Genomic DNA, 19,125 nt, shown 5'->3' with positions numbered 1-19,125 from the left:
TAGACTTCCAAGACGGCTGAAGAGTGGTTTTAGCAAGTTGGCCCACCTTAGGATATACTTCTACGCGCCTTGCTGCAAACATCTGTGTCATAGAGCATAGAATAGAAGATAACATTGGCGCTGCTGTGAACATACAGTTTGTTAAAACGTAAAGAAAATTTTCATCTAGAAAACTATTAACAATTGAGCTTCAAATAATTTGTAGTCCCGGAATTTTCCATGAGCTTGAAAATAAGGTATTCTGTCAATAATTACTCATCTTGACATCTGGCAACTATGAGCTCTATTATTGGGAATCCCACACAATCACTGCACTCGATTCCGTTAGTTTGCATGTCGGCATTCCTATTGGAAGGTTTGATATCTCATCTTCTCCGTGTAATTATTCTTATTATTTACACACTTGTGAAAAGCACTTCAGCTACTATCGTATATAAACATTAACCAACTGGGAGAACGGTCAACAGTTGCTCGTCTACGCAATGATTTCGGCTCGAGCTCTCCATTATGTTTTCAAAATCGGAAATCGTGCCAAAAATGCGCACTTTTTCCGGGAAATCCTCGGAATGAAGGTAAGTTTCCGGTGGCCCCATTACGAACCGACACTGTGAACGATTTCGCTCAGAGATGCAGCAGCAATAACGAGGGTCAAGCTGTAACAATTAGTGTAATTTCATCAAACACCTGTTGTAATCTTATGCGGTAACGATTTATCACTTACAACAACCAACACACTCGTTTGTTGTGGCGATAATGAAATTCATCTCGTTCAAGGTCGCTTGAGGCATGATAAACGTGATTCATGAGCTTTGTGTACTGTTTTAGGTTCTAAGGCACGAGGAATTTACCCAAGGTTGTGATGCCGCCTGCAATGGGTCTGACTCGATTCCGTTTGGTGTATTGCGCGCATAATTAGCTTTGCAATCCTTCTAGCCCTTACGACAACCGATGGAGCAAAACAATGATTGGATATGGACCGGAATCGACGCATTTTGTGATCGAGCTGACGTACAATTACGGCGTGAAGGAATACACTCTGGGAAATGATTTCGGCGGAATGACAATCAAATCGGCGGATGTGGTTGAACGCGCCTCCAAGAGCAACTATCCCATGGAACGTGATGGTGACCGGTATGTGCTGACGTCCCCCGATGGGTACAAAGTTTTCGTTATCAACGAGAAGCACGGGGAAAACGAAGATCCCGTAAAGAAAGTCACTTTGAATATTACCGATTTGGAGCGTTCCGTCAAATACTGGCAAAATGCGCTTCAAATGAAGCGTTTGGGAGCTGACGAGAGGTCAGTCCAGTTGACCTACAAAGAGGGCGGATTTGTTCTGGAATTAAACAAGATTGCCGATCCTTTGGATCGGGCCAAGGCATACGGTAGAATTGCTTTTGCTGTCCCGCTCGAAGTGCAACCGAAGATAGATGAAACCATCAAGAGTACCAACAATACCATTCTTACGCCGTTGATCTCACTGGATACTCCCGGGAAAGCCACTGTCCGTGTGATTATTTTGGCCGATCCGGATGGTCATGAGATTTGCTTCGTCGACGAGGAAGGTTTCACCGAGCTTTCCCAGGTGGATCTGGCAAGCGATGGTGAGCTGAACAAGTATATCAAGAAGGATCCATTCCAGGAACAATAGTGTTCCGAAATTTGTGTTACTTAAACGAAAGGCAAATAAAAGCACTTGTGATTGTTTAAAACTTTATTTTAGCATCCATCCAGCATGCCTCATCGAACCACCAGGCTTTGATGTCTTTATAATACTGCATTTTTTCTTTTGTACCGATGTCGTGCAGCTTCTGGCAGAGTTCGCAAAACGGCTGGGTGTCTGCGATCCGATAATGATCCTTCCACCAAAAGTACTTGATGTAGTGTTCAGGATTCTCGGCGAGGAACACTAAATACTCGACCAGATCCTGGACGGTGGCGAACTGTTGCGCATCGATGTACGATTTCGGAGGTACGAATTTGGTATAATCCGCTCCGCCAAATACCACCGGGATGATGAAGCTCTGCATAGCGTAGTACATCTTCTCGGTGACGTAATCCTTACAGAGAGAGTTTTCGAAGGCGAAGTAGTACCGATATTCATCGGTGAGCATTTTGGCGCAACGGGGCGAGTCACGGGGGCATCTGGGGATGAATGGAATATAAAAAATCACGATTAATGTAAACTGACCAAACGTCCCGCATTTCAACAAAATGTCCCGCGTTAGATTGCGTCCCGCGAACCGTCCCGCGTTTGGCAAAAGAAACGAAAATGTCCCGCGATATCAATATATTTCAATATCACAATTTGATCATATTGATTTTCTTAAACGGATGACCTCAAAAAAAAAAAACTTTTATTTGGCAGAGTGCTCAAGAGCGCTTCTAATGCATCGAAAGATTAATACGTTGAGATGGTTTCATCACACCGACAGTGGGCTTTTTGTTTAGAGAGTGTCGACTGGAAGCGACAGTAACAAAATTAGAAAATGATTTTTATAAAAGTCCCCTATTCATCCGCAGGGACCAACGTGAGTCAGACGAAAAGTTCATCTTTGGTCCCCTAACTAGCGGTCAGGGCTTAACCTTTTAAATAAGCCGAAAGAACTAGTGTATACTCGACAGGAAGAGGCAGGGTTGTTTGATGAAGTATCTTAGATGAAGCGCTGGGTGATCTTACGGAAGTTGGCCGGAACCTCAACCATGGCCGATAAAAAGATGTAAGTCGACGTGTTCTTTTACCTTTTCGTGGCTTTGGTGGTCGACTGTCTCTCCATTTTAGCCATTCGCCCAAAAGTTTTCTATCGGTCGCAGCTGGGGAATGTTGGGAAGGTTGGCCGTCTTCACGACAATGTTTATCTCCAGACGATCCATCCTCCAGTGATCTTTTGGCATAATGGGCTGATCCAAGGTTCGGCATAAAGACCAAATCACCTTCGCCACTTCCGGCAAGCACATCATATGACTCGAAAGAAGAGCGGTTTGACCATTCCCTTCACGTCTATCAGAGAAGAACCTTCTTCGAGAACTTGATGTGGATGATATATTCGACGTCATCGTTACCTGGAGGACGTAAAATACCCGGTCCCCTGCCATTCGTTGAATTCTAGCATCAAGTACGTCTCATCTTTCATTATGAACAAGGAAAGAAGTTTTTCACCAGCACCTTATGCTACTCCTTCTGGGTGATTGCATGCTGCTCAGATACGGCCGGTCTCGTTTGGCGCTTCAGCATTAAAATGTCCATTTTGGACAGATTCTCCTTCGCCGTTTGGCCGGTTGCTTCGATGCACCGGCTTAAGGAGCGGCAGGGAGATGATGTTGTAAATACCAGATCGGCTATATGTGGTGGACACAAAGTGCCTCAGGATGTCCAACTTTTTCGCTGTAGGGTGGAGCTTGCAGTATGAAAAAATTATTAAGTTGCTTGACAGTGCTTCTGCTGCGAATCAACAGCCTTGAATCATTTATGTTGTAGGCTTAATAAACGTAAGATTCAAGGAAAATTTGTTCCATAAAATTATATTTCATCACCGTCCGAAATTAGTCCATTTTTTGAATGCATACGTTAAGACTAAAATCGATGAAAAATGAATTGGAATTTTCGAGCATTCCATTCGGTAGTTTGAAGAAAAATGTAGAACTTGAATCTTGCTTGCCAGGCGTAAATGCTCTGAATGAGCGTGTGGTTTTCAGGCGTAAACAAAATCTAAACCACCAAAAAATCACAACTGGGTGCCGATACTTAGAAATAAATAATACCGATCAGATTAGATTCGCTAAATTATGGTTTATGTTCACATAACGTATATACATAACTTTTTTTTGTGTCCCGCGTTAGACCTCTGACCATCTGGTCACTTTAGATTAATGCCATTGATAAAATCAATCGATTCATTCTATTATAGAGCTTCTAACTCTTTATAAGGCCGTGGAAACTAGGCAATGAGTCGACTCCAACTTCAGAGTACAGGTTGGACTCGATTATATACAGACTCGATTATACGGTGAAGCTCTCTTATATCAGCCAGAGCATAATTCCACCCACTTGACATAAAATACTGTTTTTTCACACTAGCTATGGGGCTGTTCACATACCACATGGACAACTTTAGGGGGGGTAGGGGTTACGAAAATGTCCACGGTGAGGGGGGAGGGGGTTTTGATAATGTCCACGTGGACACGTTAAGTATTTTTTAAAGTAAAACATTCATGTTAATAGTAAAAATTTAATGAGATATTTTTTGTATTTACACGATTTTTTGAACTTCACGACCGCCCTGAGTATTCAGTATTCATCAATAAAAAGTCTGAACTGCCTGAGAGTGCTGCTCGGTCAAACATTCATATTTTTTCATATGACTGAACCTCTTTCCTGAAATGTATATTCTGAAGGTAACGCACATGAACTAGGATCCATCAATTCATTCCAATCGGTAATAGAGGGCCATTAAATCCGTCAGGATAAAGACACATAATAACACAAAGAATGTTGGAGTTTTTGTAGTATTAAAAATCACGACTTAAGTGCGGGTTCAATTCAGCTTTTGCTCTTGATGACAACACTGTTTGGTTTTTTTTTCGAGAACTCTCAAGGATTTCTGAACATTGAAACGAACAACAAATTCTTCCATGAGTAAATGGGCCGTATCTCTGGATATCTATTTCTTCTATTTCTATTTCTTTCTATTTCAATGATGTTGTTCTTCATTGATGTCTGGTAATTTTTCTAATATGCTTCTTTTGAGTTGACTGGAAAGTTCATGCTGCTACTGCTGATTAATTAAAAGAAAAGATGGATCTTTGATGCACATGAATTAGTAGTTTCGCTACAGATGTCGAAATTCACCGTTCATGAGAAACGAAACATCACGAAAAAATGCTACAATGCATGGACTACATATCAACCCATGTTACAGAACCCGATCGGATTTCACATATCGCATATCGCAATAAGAAGTAGATGTTTTCTTCGAATGGTGCGTGAAAAGTCTTTTAGATATTAATGTGAAAAAAAGTAATATTATATCGTATACTCGAAAACATGAAACTTATGACTGCAGATGTTCTCTAGGATTTGAAACTGTAGAGAGAGGCGTCAAAATTAGAGATTTAGGTATAATTCTTGATTCGAAACTTACTTTTGGCAAACATTACAATACAATGATCAATAAAGCAAATAGTATGCTCGGTTTCATAAAAAGATTCAGTTACAATTTCAGTGATCCATACACAATAAAAACATTGTATGTAAGTTTTGTAAGATCTATTTTAGAATATTGCAGTGTTGTATGGGCACCCTATCAAGAACTGCACTCCAATCGAATAGAATCAGTACAAAAACAATTTTTATTATTTGCCCTGAGAAAGCTAGGCTGGACAACATCTCCCCTTCCCCCATATGAAGCTCGTTGTATGTTAATAAATATTGAAACACTTGAGAAACGCAGAGAAAATGCCACAATTTCATGTTTAATTGACTTAGTTTCACACAGGATTAGCTCTGAAAACTTACTTGAAAATCTAAACTTTTATGCACCATCACGAGCCTTGCGAGCACGGAATTTGTTTAAACCAACTTCATTTCGAACTTTATATGCTATGAATGGTCCACTTAATAGAATGATGAGAACGTACAATAAGTACAGTAATGTAATTGATGTGACAATGACGAAGAAATTATTGAAAAAGTCATTGACTGAAAGATCATTGTATTCGAGAATTACAGTTTTGTCATATACAGTGACTCAAATCCGTAATCGTACTTCACCATGCAGATCTCTTTTCCCTTCTTTTGAAAGTCGAAAACAAGTATTCGGAACATTCTATTTAGATAACATTATAGTGTTATATGAGAGTTAAAAGGTTTGCTATCTGTTTTCAGAATAATGGTTTTTATTCCTTTAAAAATGGCGAATGTATGTGCTAATGTAAGAAACTCATAATCGTACGCTGGTTGAAATCTCTACTCGATTTCGAATGCGTTGGCCAATTTCCGAATTCCATCATTAGTATTGTATCCCTTGTTCATTGCAACTATCTTTAGCTGTCTTTAGTCTTATCTACGAGTTTTTTGGTGTATTCAGAAGGTATATTTATCAATTTTTTCATTATGTGGTTTTTCAAATCGTTAATTTAATGGTTTAATTTAATGGTTTCTAAATTTCCTACACAGATAACTTCCTTAGTTTTTACTGTGATAGATGTCGGAAGAATGTGCAGGAACATCAATAGCTTTTGAGTAATTGTAATGTAACCATGTGCGAATTCATATGTCTTGAGCTCTGGGTCATTGTCTTGGCAAAATTTGAATCCTCAATTCTATCCCATTTTGTTGACACTTTGCTTCATGTTTTCCTTCAGGATGATCGAGTAAACATTCTGACCCAATATACCATCGATGAAAACCAAATTCCTCATACATGCACCCTCACATCATCCCTCCACCACCACCATGTTTAAACATTTCTTTTGGATTTTTTTACGTTTAATTCATCGTTAGCATCCTTCATACGAAACGATAACAATCAGAGTCGAAAATATCAAATTAGGACCTATCTGTGGAAATAACATCTTACCAGTAAGACATTGATGTGTTTCATGCTGTTTGGAATAGTCAAATTGGAGTTACTGATCTTTTTTTGCTGAGAAACGGTTTGTCCCTCTGTGCTCGGGCATTCAAGCTGCCCTTCCTAGGCACATTACAAACTTTTTGTTTGCTCAATTTAGTTTTTATCGATGGTGTAATGGATCCGAATGTTTACTTGAACATCCTAAAGGTGTAGTACGTAGCAAAGTGTGAACAAAATGAGATGGAATCGAGGATTCATGTTTTGCCAAGACAATGACCTAGAGCTCAAGACATATGAAGTTCGCACATGGTTACATTACAATTACTTAAAAGTTATTAATATTCCTCCACAATCTTCCGACATCAATCCCAGTAAAAAACTAAGGAAATTATCTATGTAGGAAATTTAGAAACCATTAAATTTCAAAAAATAATGATTTTTAAAACCACATAATGGAAAAATTGATAAATATACCTTCTGGATACACCAAAAGCTCGTAGATAAGGCTAAAGACAGCTAAAGATAGTTGCAATGAACAAGGGATACAATACTAACGATGGAATTCGGAAATTGGCCAACGCATTCGAAATCGAGTAGAGTTTACAACCAGCGTACGATTATGAGTTTGAGTCAATTTTCTTACATTAGCACATACATTCGCCATTTTCAGAGAAATAAAAACCACTATTCTGAAAACAGATAGCAAACCTTTTAACTCTCATATGACACTATAATTTTATCTAAATAGAATGTTCCGAAAGCTTGTTTTTGACTTTTAAAAGAAGGGAAAAGAGATCTGCATGGTGGAGTACGATTACGGATTTGAGTCACTGTATGTTTGCTGCGTTTCAGTTCGTAATTTATTATTAATACTGAAGACATGATACCTCTTATAATTGATTTTCATAAATATAGCTATAAATTATTCATTAAGTATATTGTAATTGTAATGTAATGTATGTAATTTGTTGTCGTCGGGTTGAGTAGCGTACTGGAGTGGACGTGTGTTTTTGCGCTCCGTGCTTTGACCTTTATGTGCTTGCGATTCCTGCCGTTTAAAAGTGTCATAACCAGTGAAACTGATGAACATTGTTCTAGTGGAATGAAAACCAGTGAAATTCGGTTGAACTCCATGTTTTATAGTGAGATAAAAGACGGGTGGGTAATGTCGGGGACATAAACGGAGTGACGTAGGACTATACAAAGGGGACAGCTTTTGTTAAATATATATTTTAAATATATTGTTTTATTTTCTTCTCCTACGTGAATACCTACCTATCTACCTGAAAAATGGATTAGTTTACTGTTTACTCTTTATGAATATGTTGATGGTTCTGAAAAGAACCTTTGGTGTTGTGTTTTTGTTATCACTCGATATTCCCTTCTTGTTCGGTTAAACCTTCCTGTTTAGCTATTGCGTTTGCCACTCGCCACAGCTTTCACAGTTGGAAAATTTCTTCCCATCCAGCTTGTGACATATTGTTCAGTAAATTACATTTAATGCGACGTGCCGGAGAACACTTTGCCACTCACTGAAACTAATTTTTGCCTTGATGAGCGCCGAACCGAAGCTGCTCTGTTCTGGATGCGGGTTTTCTGATTGTCGTGAGCAGCTTTGCAAGCCAACTCGAGCACTCCGACGGCCGAAACTCTATAATCGCTGTTAGGTATACTGGTGCTCCGGCAAGAATCCGTTCGGCCTAGCTACCCTTGCTGAGCAATTGGCGGATACACCTACGGGGAACGGCACATCTGCACGGTTCGAGTGGGACTTTGCCTTTCCCTTAACTTGTCCTCCTTTGTTACGTCCACGATGCCGATGCCGTACAACCACACGGGTTTACGGTTTGAAAGAAAATAAGATATTTTTTTGGGGTCCGCGTGTTTTATACTCTAGCGGTACACACTCACAGGATAGAGACAAATCGGCAGACTCAGCCAGAGGGGCGAGTCCAACGAGACGAACGAATGAGCGTTAAAAGGCAGCGATGGCAAAAAATACATTCATTACGATTTGTTCGCTCGTTGGATTCACATGCAGGCTAAAAAGGGTCCTTTTCAGGATCACAAAATTATCTTCAATCTAACGAGTTTATTGTTTTGTTATCACTCGATATCCCCATCTTGTTCGGCTAAACCTTCCTGTTTTGCGATTTGTTGCCACTCGCCACAGCTTTCACAGTTGGAAAATTTCTTCCCATCCAGCTTTGTGACATGTTGTACAGTAAATTACATTCAATGCGACGTACCGAAGCGCCACTCAGTGTCGCATTGGAGGCGATTTTAACCAGTAATTGAACATTTGCGATGACAGTGGTACAGTGTCGACTTTCAATGTGGGGTCATAATTTGGATCTCTATGTTTACAAAAATGTCCAACTAAATAAGTCGCATTACATGTCCGTCCAATTAGCTAAATGTCGAACTAATTGTAAATTACTGTACTTTCAATCTGGAAACGATTTAAGAATTGGTGAAAATTGAATGATCAGGAAAGTCCCCAACTATCAATAAGCTCAGAACAACTGCCAAATTCACATACTCATCAGCTCCTGGCAAACAAATTATGAAAAAATCAATTTGTGTTTAATTATTATTTTGGATAATGTTTTAGAAAGCATTGAACTGTATTTCCTAAACTCTTTTTTGGAAGGTTTAATGGCCCTGAAAAGCGCCTTGTTTTATGGAATGGTTCCAATTTAGAAAACTTAGTACTCGTGTTTTTGAAAAAAACAGGAAGTGGGTTATATCTATGGTATAACCGCAAGGGTGACGTAGGACTATCGTTGATTTAGAGATCATTTGTTTGAAGTTGAATCTAAATCCATCCTGAATGAATGAATAAATAAATATTTGGGTGACTTCAAAAACGAGAGTGTTACTTTGAAGACTCAAGGTTTTATGCATCCAATATTGGATACAAAAAACCTTGTTCTGAAGAATAATCTTCAGAAGCTTTCCTGTTAACTGCACTTGATTGACAAATAAATCACAAAACCAAATGTATGTGGTCGCAGTATTATATGGATAGAAAACATTAAAATAAACTCGCTTGAATGTAATTTGCAATTCCAAGGGGAACTGGCAGATTATTTTTCAGCAACGATCATTTCTTTCCAGGTTTCCTCTCGATAACCAGCAAACGAAAAGAGTTGCGCACGTGTATGTGTGTGTGTGTGGCGGCTGCTTCTATGTCTTCCCAAGGAACCGTATTTCGATGCTGATACTCTCTTGGTCACCTTCTCTTCTCCTTCTGATCGATCGGCTTTTCTGCGCTCCCTCACAGTTAAAACAAACTGATTGCATTTCAGGTCAGGTCAAGCCAGGTAATGAATACGAGGCATCGATCGCAGTTCAGCTCGTTCAGTAACGATGTTGTCTTGTCGATGTCCTCAGGCGTCGTGCACAAATTACGTAACGCAAAAATCCGAATTTTGAACCTCCCCCCCCCTTTCGTAACGCAATTTCCTATCTCTAATAAACAGAAAGTAACGCAACATCTAACCCCTCCCCCCTTATCACGTTACGTAATTTGTGCACGACGCCTCACGAAAAATGAATGGGTTTCACCACCAGAATATCATTTCAGTATGCTTTTCGTGCGTGATTGAATCGAGAGAAGGTGTGGTTTACGATGGCAATTTGGAAGGCAAACTAGAGGAGAATGAACTCTCTGAGTATGAAAATTTCGGCGACTGAGCAATAATCGATTGAAAATTATATAATTTTGGCGATACGAAACATTTTCCGTTTTTCATGTTATGAATCCATTATTGGATACGAAAATATCCTACTGATGGGAAAGAATAATCTTCAGAAGCTTTCCAGCTAATTACACTTGATTGAAAAATTACGAAATCAAATGTATTTGGTCGCTGTGTTCGCCATATAATTTGAAAACATTAAAATAAACTCTTTCGCATGGATGTATTCTTCAATTCCCAGGGAACTGGCAGATTATTTTTCAGCAACGATTAGATCTTTCCGGAATTTTCTCGATGCTGTATGGCATCCAAACGAAAATTCTCGTTCGGTTTGGCCTGCAAAAAACTTTTCTGAACTCTAATCCATCAAATTTGGAGCCCTAAAAAGGGCCGTTGATTATATGCTAAGCTAATATAGCACCCTCTCCTTGGATTCGACGGGCCAGCTGAATGTCCTTGGGCATGATGTGACGCGTTTTACGTGGATAGCACACAAATTTGTATCTTCGAATTAGCCTCCTGCAGCGTCATAACCGCGGAACTTTGGAAGCGCAAGTCGGTTTTGAAGTCCTGAGCAATTCCACGATCCAAAAGCTGCAAAGGTAGCTTGCGGATCAGCAATTCGGTCGACTTCCGATAGCGATGAATTCCACGCAAAGTTCCCGGTCGATAGCGATGTGGCTTCTTCATGCTTCCTGCGGCTGGTGCGCTTATCCGAGCTGCTTTCGTGGTGCCTTACCACCGAAGGACTAACGAGCTGTCTGCTTAGTCCCGATGAAACGAGTCCTCACGGTGCGAGAGTAGAGTAAGAAATGAACGAAAGCAAGGGAAGTGTCATTTTATAAAACATAAAAGAATCGAATGTAAACCCCACCCTCTTTATTATATAAGCTTACTGTATACTCACGAATATAATAAGGGTGGGATTTAGATTCTATACTTTTATGGTTTATAAAATGACGCTTCCTTTGCTTTCGTTCATTTCTTACTCTACTCTCGCACCGTGAGGACTCGAGCTCGTTAGTCTTTCGCAGACAGCTCGTTAGTCATTCGGTGGTAAGGCACACGAAGTCAGCTCGGATAAGCGCACCAGTAGCAGGATAGGTGGAGAAGCCACATCGCTATCGACCGGGAACTTTGCGTGAAATTCATCGCTATCAGAAGTCGACCGAATTGCTGATCCGCCATCTACCTTTGCAGCATTTGGATCGTGGAATTGCTCAGGACTTCAAAACCGACTTGCGCTTCCAAGGTTCCGCGGTTATGACGCTGCAGGAGGCTTATTCGAAGATACCAATTTGTGTGCTATCCATGCAAAACGCGTCACATCATGCCCAAGGACATCCAGCTGGCCCATCGTATCCGAGGAGAGCGTGCTATATTAGCTTAGCATATAATCAACGGCCCTTTTCAGGGCTCCAAATTTGATGGATTAGAGTACAGAAAAGTTTTTTACAGGCCGAACTGAAAGGAGCATTTAGCGAAAATCGTGGTTTCGATAATAATTCGTTACCGATAGGTGCCATGGATATGGATTTCTTAATGAAGAATATGAAATACATGACATGATGTAGTGAATATATCCGAAGAAATCACTTTGGTGAAACTGCATTATAAAATTATTTGTGTACGAATGCCGCAATCGATAGTCGACTCTAATTTGCGCTGGGTAATTTCCTCGGAGGACTCGATTCCTCCTTTGAACATTAATAATCTCTTTCTGGCAAAACAATGTGATATGAATCACATTATTTGAATGATAGAATGAAGAAGTTTTCTGCCAATTTCCTTCAACCTCCAAACGTATCTTTCTCCCGTTTGTCGTTTTCGCGTTCGCTAATCCTTTCTCACAACACCCATTTCTCGTTTGAGAAATTGTTGAGTAAACATTGTTTGCCAGTGCGCGTAGAGCGGGAATTCCTAAAGATTCATTGCACCTCTAATAAATTGCCGAAAGACGGGGTCTTACGTTGATCGCACTTGATTAAAAAAATCCAAAACGAAATGTATTTGGTCGCAGCATTATATGAGTAGAAAGCAAATAATCGCTCGAAAATGACTTGATTTTCGCGATGTGAAACATTTTCCGTTTTTCATGTTATGCATCCAATATTGGATACGAAAATTTCCACTGATGGGGGAAAAAATATTCAGAAGCTTTCCTGTTAATTGCGATTGATTGAAAAATAACAAAACCAAATGTATTTGGTTGCAGTGTTATATGGATAGAAAACATTAAAATAAACTCTTTCGCATGAATGTATTTTTCAATTCCCAGGGGAACTGGCAGATTATTTTTCAGCAACGATGATAGCAACGAGAATTCCACGCGTGTATGTGTGTGTGTGTGTGTGGCGGCTGCTCCGATGGATTCACTCTCCTCCTGATGGATTCCCTTTTGGCCTTAGGTGCACAAACAGGCTCTTGGTGACACCGTTCATCAGCGTTTTCATGGTAAACGAAATTAGCTTCACAACAACAGCGACAACATGCTCCAATCGCTGTTCAATCATAACTGAGTGGGTTTACGAGCGGCGCTCGCTTATATACCGATTGGTGATTTCAATAGCCTGTTTTGAAAGCAATTTTAAGACTATTGAAACAAGTTTTTGGATGAAAAAGTAACAAGTATATGACGCGTAGACATTTTATCTATCAAATGAAGTGTTTATCATACCATTTCGTTCAGTTGTTTAAGAGCTATTAACGCTCAAAATCTCGGTCTCCAGCGTAACGCTTTCGTTCTCGAAACTTTGGTTTTACACCCCGGTATAGAAATGAAAGACGTAGTCCTACGTCAAAAAACATTTCGAACGCCCTCGATGCCGCCTTGTTCTGGATTTGCCACCAAAGCAGTTTGTATAAAGAACAAACTTTTTTCTTCTGCTACCTGATGCCGTTTTGTGATTGCGTTTGCCACTCGCCTCTCGCTGCAACTGCCTGTTGTCTTGATGTCCACCGAACCGAATGTGTTCTGTTCCGAATGCGGGGTTTCTTATCGTCGCGAGCAGCTTTGCCAGCTAACTCGATCACTTCGGCGGCCGAAACTATATAACGCCGGCTAGATGGACTGGTGCACTGGTACTAACGCGCTCGGCCTAGCTACCCTTGCGGGAAACTCCAGATCAACACGGTTCGAGCGGGATTTTGCCTTTTCCTTCACTTTTCCTCCTTTACCAGGTCCAGACATGGCTGCTTGGGTTGGTTTGTTGATGTGTTGTGATGCGAACCGATGTGGTGTACGGTTTGAATGAGAATGATCGTTACGGCAGCGGAGCGGGGATTTTTAAGCTGACTGGCTGGCTCGAGAATTACGCATGTGTGAGACTGCGATCAATGTTTCGTTCATTTTTTTCTCTTTTCCTTTCCAATCGTGCTTCATTCTATTTCGCTGCTGCTCTGGTTGCCCGTTTTGGTCGGTACGATTTGAGGAGCACAAAATGGACCAATCAAAAATGGGCACATAGTGCATTTTGACAATGCTTGATATTTCACAATTATTCAATTAATTATCTCAAGAAAAATGAAATGTTAGTCGTTATGATAGATGCGTAGATATATTTCCTATCAATTGATGCAAAAACCTTTGCGATCTATTGAGAAATGCTCGAGTTATAAGCGTTCCAAATCTTGCAATTTTTCCTACTTGTTCATTGCCTAGATTTCCATTTCACCCCCTATATCTTCCGGTTAGACGTAGTCCTACGTCAAAAAAAAGTGACATCAGATCGAGAGAAGCCATTTTTTTTTGGCTCGTAATTATTTGTTAGTTAGAATTTTCTCTAACGTTGTGCTCCTGATTGTCGGCACTTTCGCAATGTGCTCTTGTTCGTCACGCTCTCGGTTTCGTGTCTCTCTCAGTTCTCGCGCTCTCAAATGCGTGTTGTGTTCTTATCGTCACGTAATCGGTTTCGGGAAGACTGTTTACAAATATATGTTATGGGAAAATCTATGCTTAGCTTCGTGTGATTGATTTGGAGTTGCTAACGAGTATGAAGATGTTCTTTGTTTTTTTTTTGCACCGCCGTAGTGAACGTATCACATCGAAAGGAAGCGCTGACATCGCTGGACTGAGGATACGAGCTAAGTTTTATTTTTCATCCCTATCTCATACATATTATAAACATTACATTTAATTTATTGTGGGTTCCTGTGGGTGTGGGTAGAGATTTACGATTTCATTTCATTTCATATAGCAGCTGTGTGTTAACGGTTTCAGATTTGAGTACAATCATAGGCAAAACAGGAGTTCCCGCTGCAATCAGTGACTCGAATAAGTGGAGGTGACTGGCGGATGTGTGTGTGTGTGTAGCGTGTTTCTGAGCGAGTGCGGATTTATCCGGAGAGTGAGATTCATCATCCTCTCTAGCGAGTGCGTCCTAATGTTCGGTTTCGTTAACTGGGCTGCAGCAGTTGCAATGTAAGCTGCCATTTGAATTCATCTTGAAATGACCGACTCTGAACCTGAGAGAGAGGAGCCAGCTGAATGACAAATAGTTTGTTTTCTTCTTATTCTTTTTACGCATTCTCATCAAGAAAATTCCAAACTGACAATTTCAATCAAGCAAGTTGTTGTCATTCATTTATGAGAAAGGTGTTCAAACTTGACGTGAACCTTTGTTAGTGAGTACATTTGTGCGTTTTATCCCCGATTTGATTTTTGACATAGGAATGCGTCTAACAGGAATATATGGGGGGTAAAAATTTGAACAATGATCATGTAGGAAAAAAATAGTGGGTTATATCTATGATATAACCGCAAGGTTCACGTGGAACTACCTTAGCTTAGCAATCATTCGTTTGTATTGATTAAATTCTTGATTGAATGAAACAGTTTCCAAATTCAATTGAGTTCAATATATTTGCTCTGTGAGTGAAAAAAATGAACAAATGCCGTGTAAAGTCAATTCATTTATTGTGATTGATTGTTCTTCGTTACAAGTAAATTTAATGACGGACCTTTTACGTTTGGTATGATGACTAGAACAAAATATATGTACGGAAGAATTATCAAACGTTTGATGAACCAGCCTAAGGCTGAAAATCTTTCCAATAAAGACAAAAAAAAATTATCAAACGATTATTTTATTTTACATTTCCCTCTGAAGTTTACATCCCAAAAGTGTACATACTTCTCGAATCTCGAATTTGCTTGAAACTGGGAAGTTCATTCGCTTCTAGTGTCTGCACGATTTTCCCAGGTTCCTAAGTTTAGAAGATCATGTTAGGACAGACATATTCCACTCTGCACAAAGGCAAGCGAGGACAAAAGTACTCGCAGTTTGCATTTATTTGCAGAGCCGATTTCCCCAGAAACCTCGGTTTTGAAGTCTGTGTTAGGGAAACACATTTCAATCGGAACAAAAATACCCCCGATTTGTATGAATTTGCAATGCCGATTTCCCCTAGGCTGCTTGGTTTTGATGGCTGTGTTAGGGAAACCGTAAATCGGGCCAATCAAAACGATGCAGTTAGGGCGTTTAGATAACGCCTAATATTTTACAGTTATTCAATTGTTTATCTAATGAAAAACAACATTTTGTTAGTTGCGATAGATGCGTAGAAATATTCCCTATCAAGTGATGCAAACATCTCTCCTATCCAGTACGAAATGTTCGAGCTATAAGCATTCGAAATCTTTCATTTTTTCCTGCATGTTGTGTGTTTAGGTTTTCATTTTACCCTCCATATATTCCGGTTAGACGTAGTCCCACGTCAATAATAAAAGATGTACCAGGTCAGCCCACATCATGGCTTCAAACATTTTTTACTTTTGATAATTTCGATATAGTTGTCCTAAAGAATTATTTCGATGATTTCTAAAACAAAATCCGAAATTAGAAGCAAACTGACTTTTATGATTTGTTTGTCGGTGGAGATCTTGTGTGAATTTATGGGTGTTTTGGGCCTATTTGTGACTTTTTCCGATCGTTCATTCAGTTTTCGCGAATTCTTGTATTCTTTCACTGGTTCCAGGTTGATCTATTGCTGCAAGCTCGACGAATCGACTTTTGCAATGTGGGCGATGATTATCTATCTCCGATGCAATTTGAATATGCAGCGTACACCCAGGTTTTTTTACGCGAATTTTCCAATTAACGCGGTTTTTTTACGAGATACGTATCCCCCGCATAAAAAAACCTGTGTGTATGTGGAATACTTAAAATAAGAGCTAATCTTCCAATGAAAATAGCCAACATTGATTTCTCTCAGGTGCATTTTGAGGGAATTTTGTTTGTGTCGGAAGGAAATAATACTAGGTTGACTAAAAAGGATGCTGTGTCTGCATTTCTAACAGGCATTCGTATGAAGATGAGAATTATACTACCAGTCTCTCGTCATCTTTGCCATGATATTCCTGCCCATCACTGATGGACCATTCATATGCAATATTTAAATTTGACATGCAGGTTTAATCAAGGCTACAGTATCACTGAAGTTCCAATCGAATTGACCGATAGTGAAGGTGAACCAATAGTCTTGTCAAAAAAACTAAAAGGGTCAAGATTCTTTCTCCCCTTTATGTGTGATATAATTTGTATACCATTTCCCATATACAACATATCTGTCGCTTCCAATCAGTCTGCATAAATGTTGCGCTCACTCTGCCCCCCTCACAACACCCACTTCCCGTGTGTGACATTGATGAGTGAACATTTTTTGTGCGAGTTTCGAGCAGGAATGAATTGTCTTTCTCAAGATTCATTGTACTCCTAATAAGTGCTCGAAAGATGTAATCTTACGTTGATCGCACTTGATCGAAGAAATTACAAAAAGAATGTATTTGACCGCAGTATTTGATAAACTCTTTCTGATAAGAACTGGATTTGATTTGCTGAAAACAATATCTTGTTTTCTCTCGTGTTGTGCGTTATGTGTGGCGATGGTAGGTTTTTTCGAAGCTGCTGTTGGTTTCTATGAGTTCGGCGTTTTCGGCTTGCATGCAACGATTTTTGAGGATTTGTTTGACTTTTGCTTTCGGGCAGCCACACCAGCAGTAGCAGCAGCTTTCTTCTTGCTGGTCGCCTTCTTCACAGCAGCAAGTTTGTTTTTTTTTGCAGCAGTAACTGTTCCAAAATGATCTAACCGCTGTACAATTATAATTGAGTGGAGCTGGCACCTACTTATATACAGATTTTTGTGATATCAATAGCTTGCTTTCAAAGCAATTTTTGAGCTATTGAAACAAGTTTTTGGATCAATAAATAACACACATATAACGCGTAGACATTTTATCTTTCGAATGAAGCGGTTATCATACCATTTCTTTCAACCGGCGAAGAGGGTTTATTGCTCAAAATCCTGTTTCTCCAATGTAACACTCTCGTTCTCGAAGCTTTGAACTTACACCCCAGTATAGAAATGAAAGATGTAGTCCGACGTCAACATTATTTTCACATAAAACGTCTTGCAAAAAAATGTCATGTTGAAATTTTCTACATATTTCAATACTTCCCCTTGGTTCACCGTGTCTGGTTCGCGCTGACATCAGGGTGATCACAACAAACGCGAGCTGGCTCCTCTCTCTCAGCTCTGAACTAGAGATGGGCGAGCGCTCACGAGCCGCTCATTTTAGCCGGTTCGTCAGAAAGAGCGTAGGATCCACCGTTTTATTAAAAATGAGCCGCGGCTCTCAAATGAACGGCTCTTGGATGGGCCGCGGTTCGGAAAAGACCCACGGTTCTTTTATGAACCGTGGCTCTTTTTTGAGCCGCGGTTCATTCGGGAGCCGTTCATTTGAGAACCACGGTTCAAAAAAGAAATGTGGTTCATAAAAGAACCGTGTTTCTTTTAAGAGCCGGCTTATTGGTAATGAACCGTGGGTCGTACGCTCGTTCTGGCAAACCGTGGGCTGCGGAAGTGCGGAAGAAATATGTGTTTCCCATGCTGCTTTTCAAGCGGTTTTATTTAGCTGTTTGTATGGTTGTTAATTTTGGCGGATTACGTATTTTCTCGAAACCCCATAAATATGGGTATCAAATGAAAGGGCTTCACTAGTAGGACACAGTTATTCATGTAAAATGGAAATCCCCGGTGGCGGCCGTTACAAAATGGCAGACAAACAAATTTTGTCCAAATCCCATCAATATGGGTATCAAATGGAAGGGCTTGACTAGTAGGACAAAGTTATTTATGTAAAATGCAAATTCAAAATGGCTGCCTCCTCAAAATGGCAAAATATGTATTTTTTTTCAAAACCCCCTCAATATGGGTATCTAATGAAAGGACTTTACTAGTAGAACACATTCATGTAAAATGGAAATCCAAGATGGCGGCCGTTACAAAGTGGCAGACAAACAAATTTCGTCAAAACCCCATCAATATGGGTATTAAACGAAAGGGCTTGACTAGTAGAAAACAGTTATTTATAAAAAATGCGAATCCAGAATGGCTGCCTCCTCAAAATAGCGAAACATGTATTTTTTCAAAACCCCATCAATATGGCTATCTAATGAAAGGACTTTACTAGTAGAACACAGTTATTTATGAAAAATTTAAATCCAAAATGTCGATTGTTACAAAATGGCAGACTACATTTCTTCTGAAAACCCCATCATATGGGTATCAGATGAAAGGGCTCGACTAGTAGAGCACAGTTATTTATGATAAATCCAACTCCAAAATGGCCAATTACTTTTTTCGTTTTCGATACCCCGCTAATGGGTATCGAATGAAATAATTTGATTAATATAATACAGTTAATCATGAAAACATTCCATTCCAAACATTTTAAAAATTTTTGGGATGTAAAGCGGGGAGAAAACTGTGTCGTTATCGAAAACTGCTGTACTCTCCCGACCGATAATTCGACATGATCAACATTATATGAATCAAGAGCAATCAGTTCT

At 39.8% G+C, this 19,125-nt stretch overlaps 2 protein-coding genes across 2 annotated transcripts in view; one reads left to right on the top strand and one right to left on the bottom strand.

Moving 5' to 3' along the window:
- The first annotated feature begins 304 nt into the window (after positions 1 to 304).
- LOC129762923 (glyoxalase domain-containing protein 4-like) lies at positions 305 to 1,712 on the top strand. Its single transcript, XM_055761538.1, has 3 exons — positions 305 to 572; positions 826 to 875; positions 934 to 1,712. The coding sequence occupies exons 1-3, from the start codon at positions 483 to 485 to the stop codon at positions 1,649 to 1,651; spliced, it is 858 nt and encodes a 285-aa protein (XP_055617513.1). The 5' UTR covers positions 305 to 482; the 3' UTR covers positions 1,652 to 1,712.
- LOC129762922 (alpha-(1,3)-fucosyltransferase C-like) overlaps positions 1,707 to 19,125 on the bottom strand; it is a 30,030-nt gene continuing 12,611 nt past the window's right edge. The window contains exon 2 of the mRNA XM_055761537.1: positions 1,707 to 2,145. Coding sequence (XP_055617512.1) covers positions 1,707 to 2,145 — 439 coding nt within the window. The remainder of the gene's footprint in view (positions 2,146 to 19,125) is intronic.

This window comes from Toxorhynchites rutilus, chromosome 1 (assembly GCF_029784135.1).
Source record: "Toxorhynchites rutilus septentrionalis strain SRP chromosome 1, ASM2978413v1, whole genome shotgun sequence".
Taxonomy (NCBI): domain Eukaryota; kingdom Metazoa; phylum Arthropoda; class Insecta; order Diptera; family Culicidae; genus Toxorhynchites; species Toxorhynchites rutilus.
The sequence above is the reverse complement of the archived record's forward strand: the minus strand, read 5'-3'. Positions and strand labels throughout refer to the sequence as shown.

Bases quoted from the DNA above. Each gene is read 5' to 3' on its own strand.
- LOC129762923 (XM_055761538.1), top strand. From the start codon at position 483: ATGATTTCGGCTCGAGCTCTCCATTATGTTTTCAAAATCGGAAATCGT. The intron at 573-825 runs GTAAGTTTCCGG...GTACTGTTTTAG, and splicing joins GGGAAATCCTCGGAATGAAG to GTTCTAAGGCACGAGGAATT. The intron at 876-933 runs GTCTGACTCGAT...CAATCCTTCTAG, and splicing joins TGTGATGCCGCCTGCAATGG to CCCTTACGACAACCGATGGA.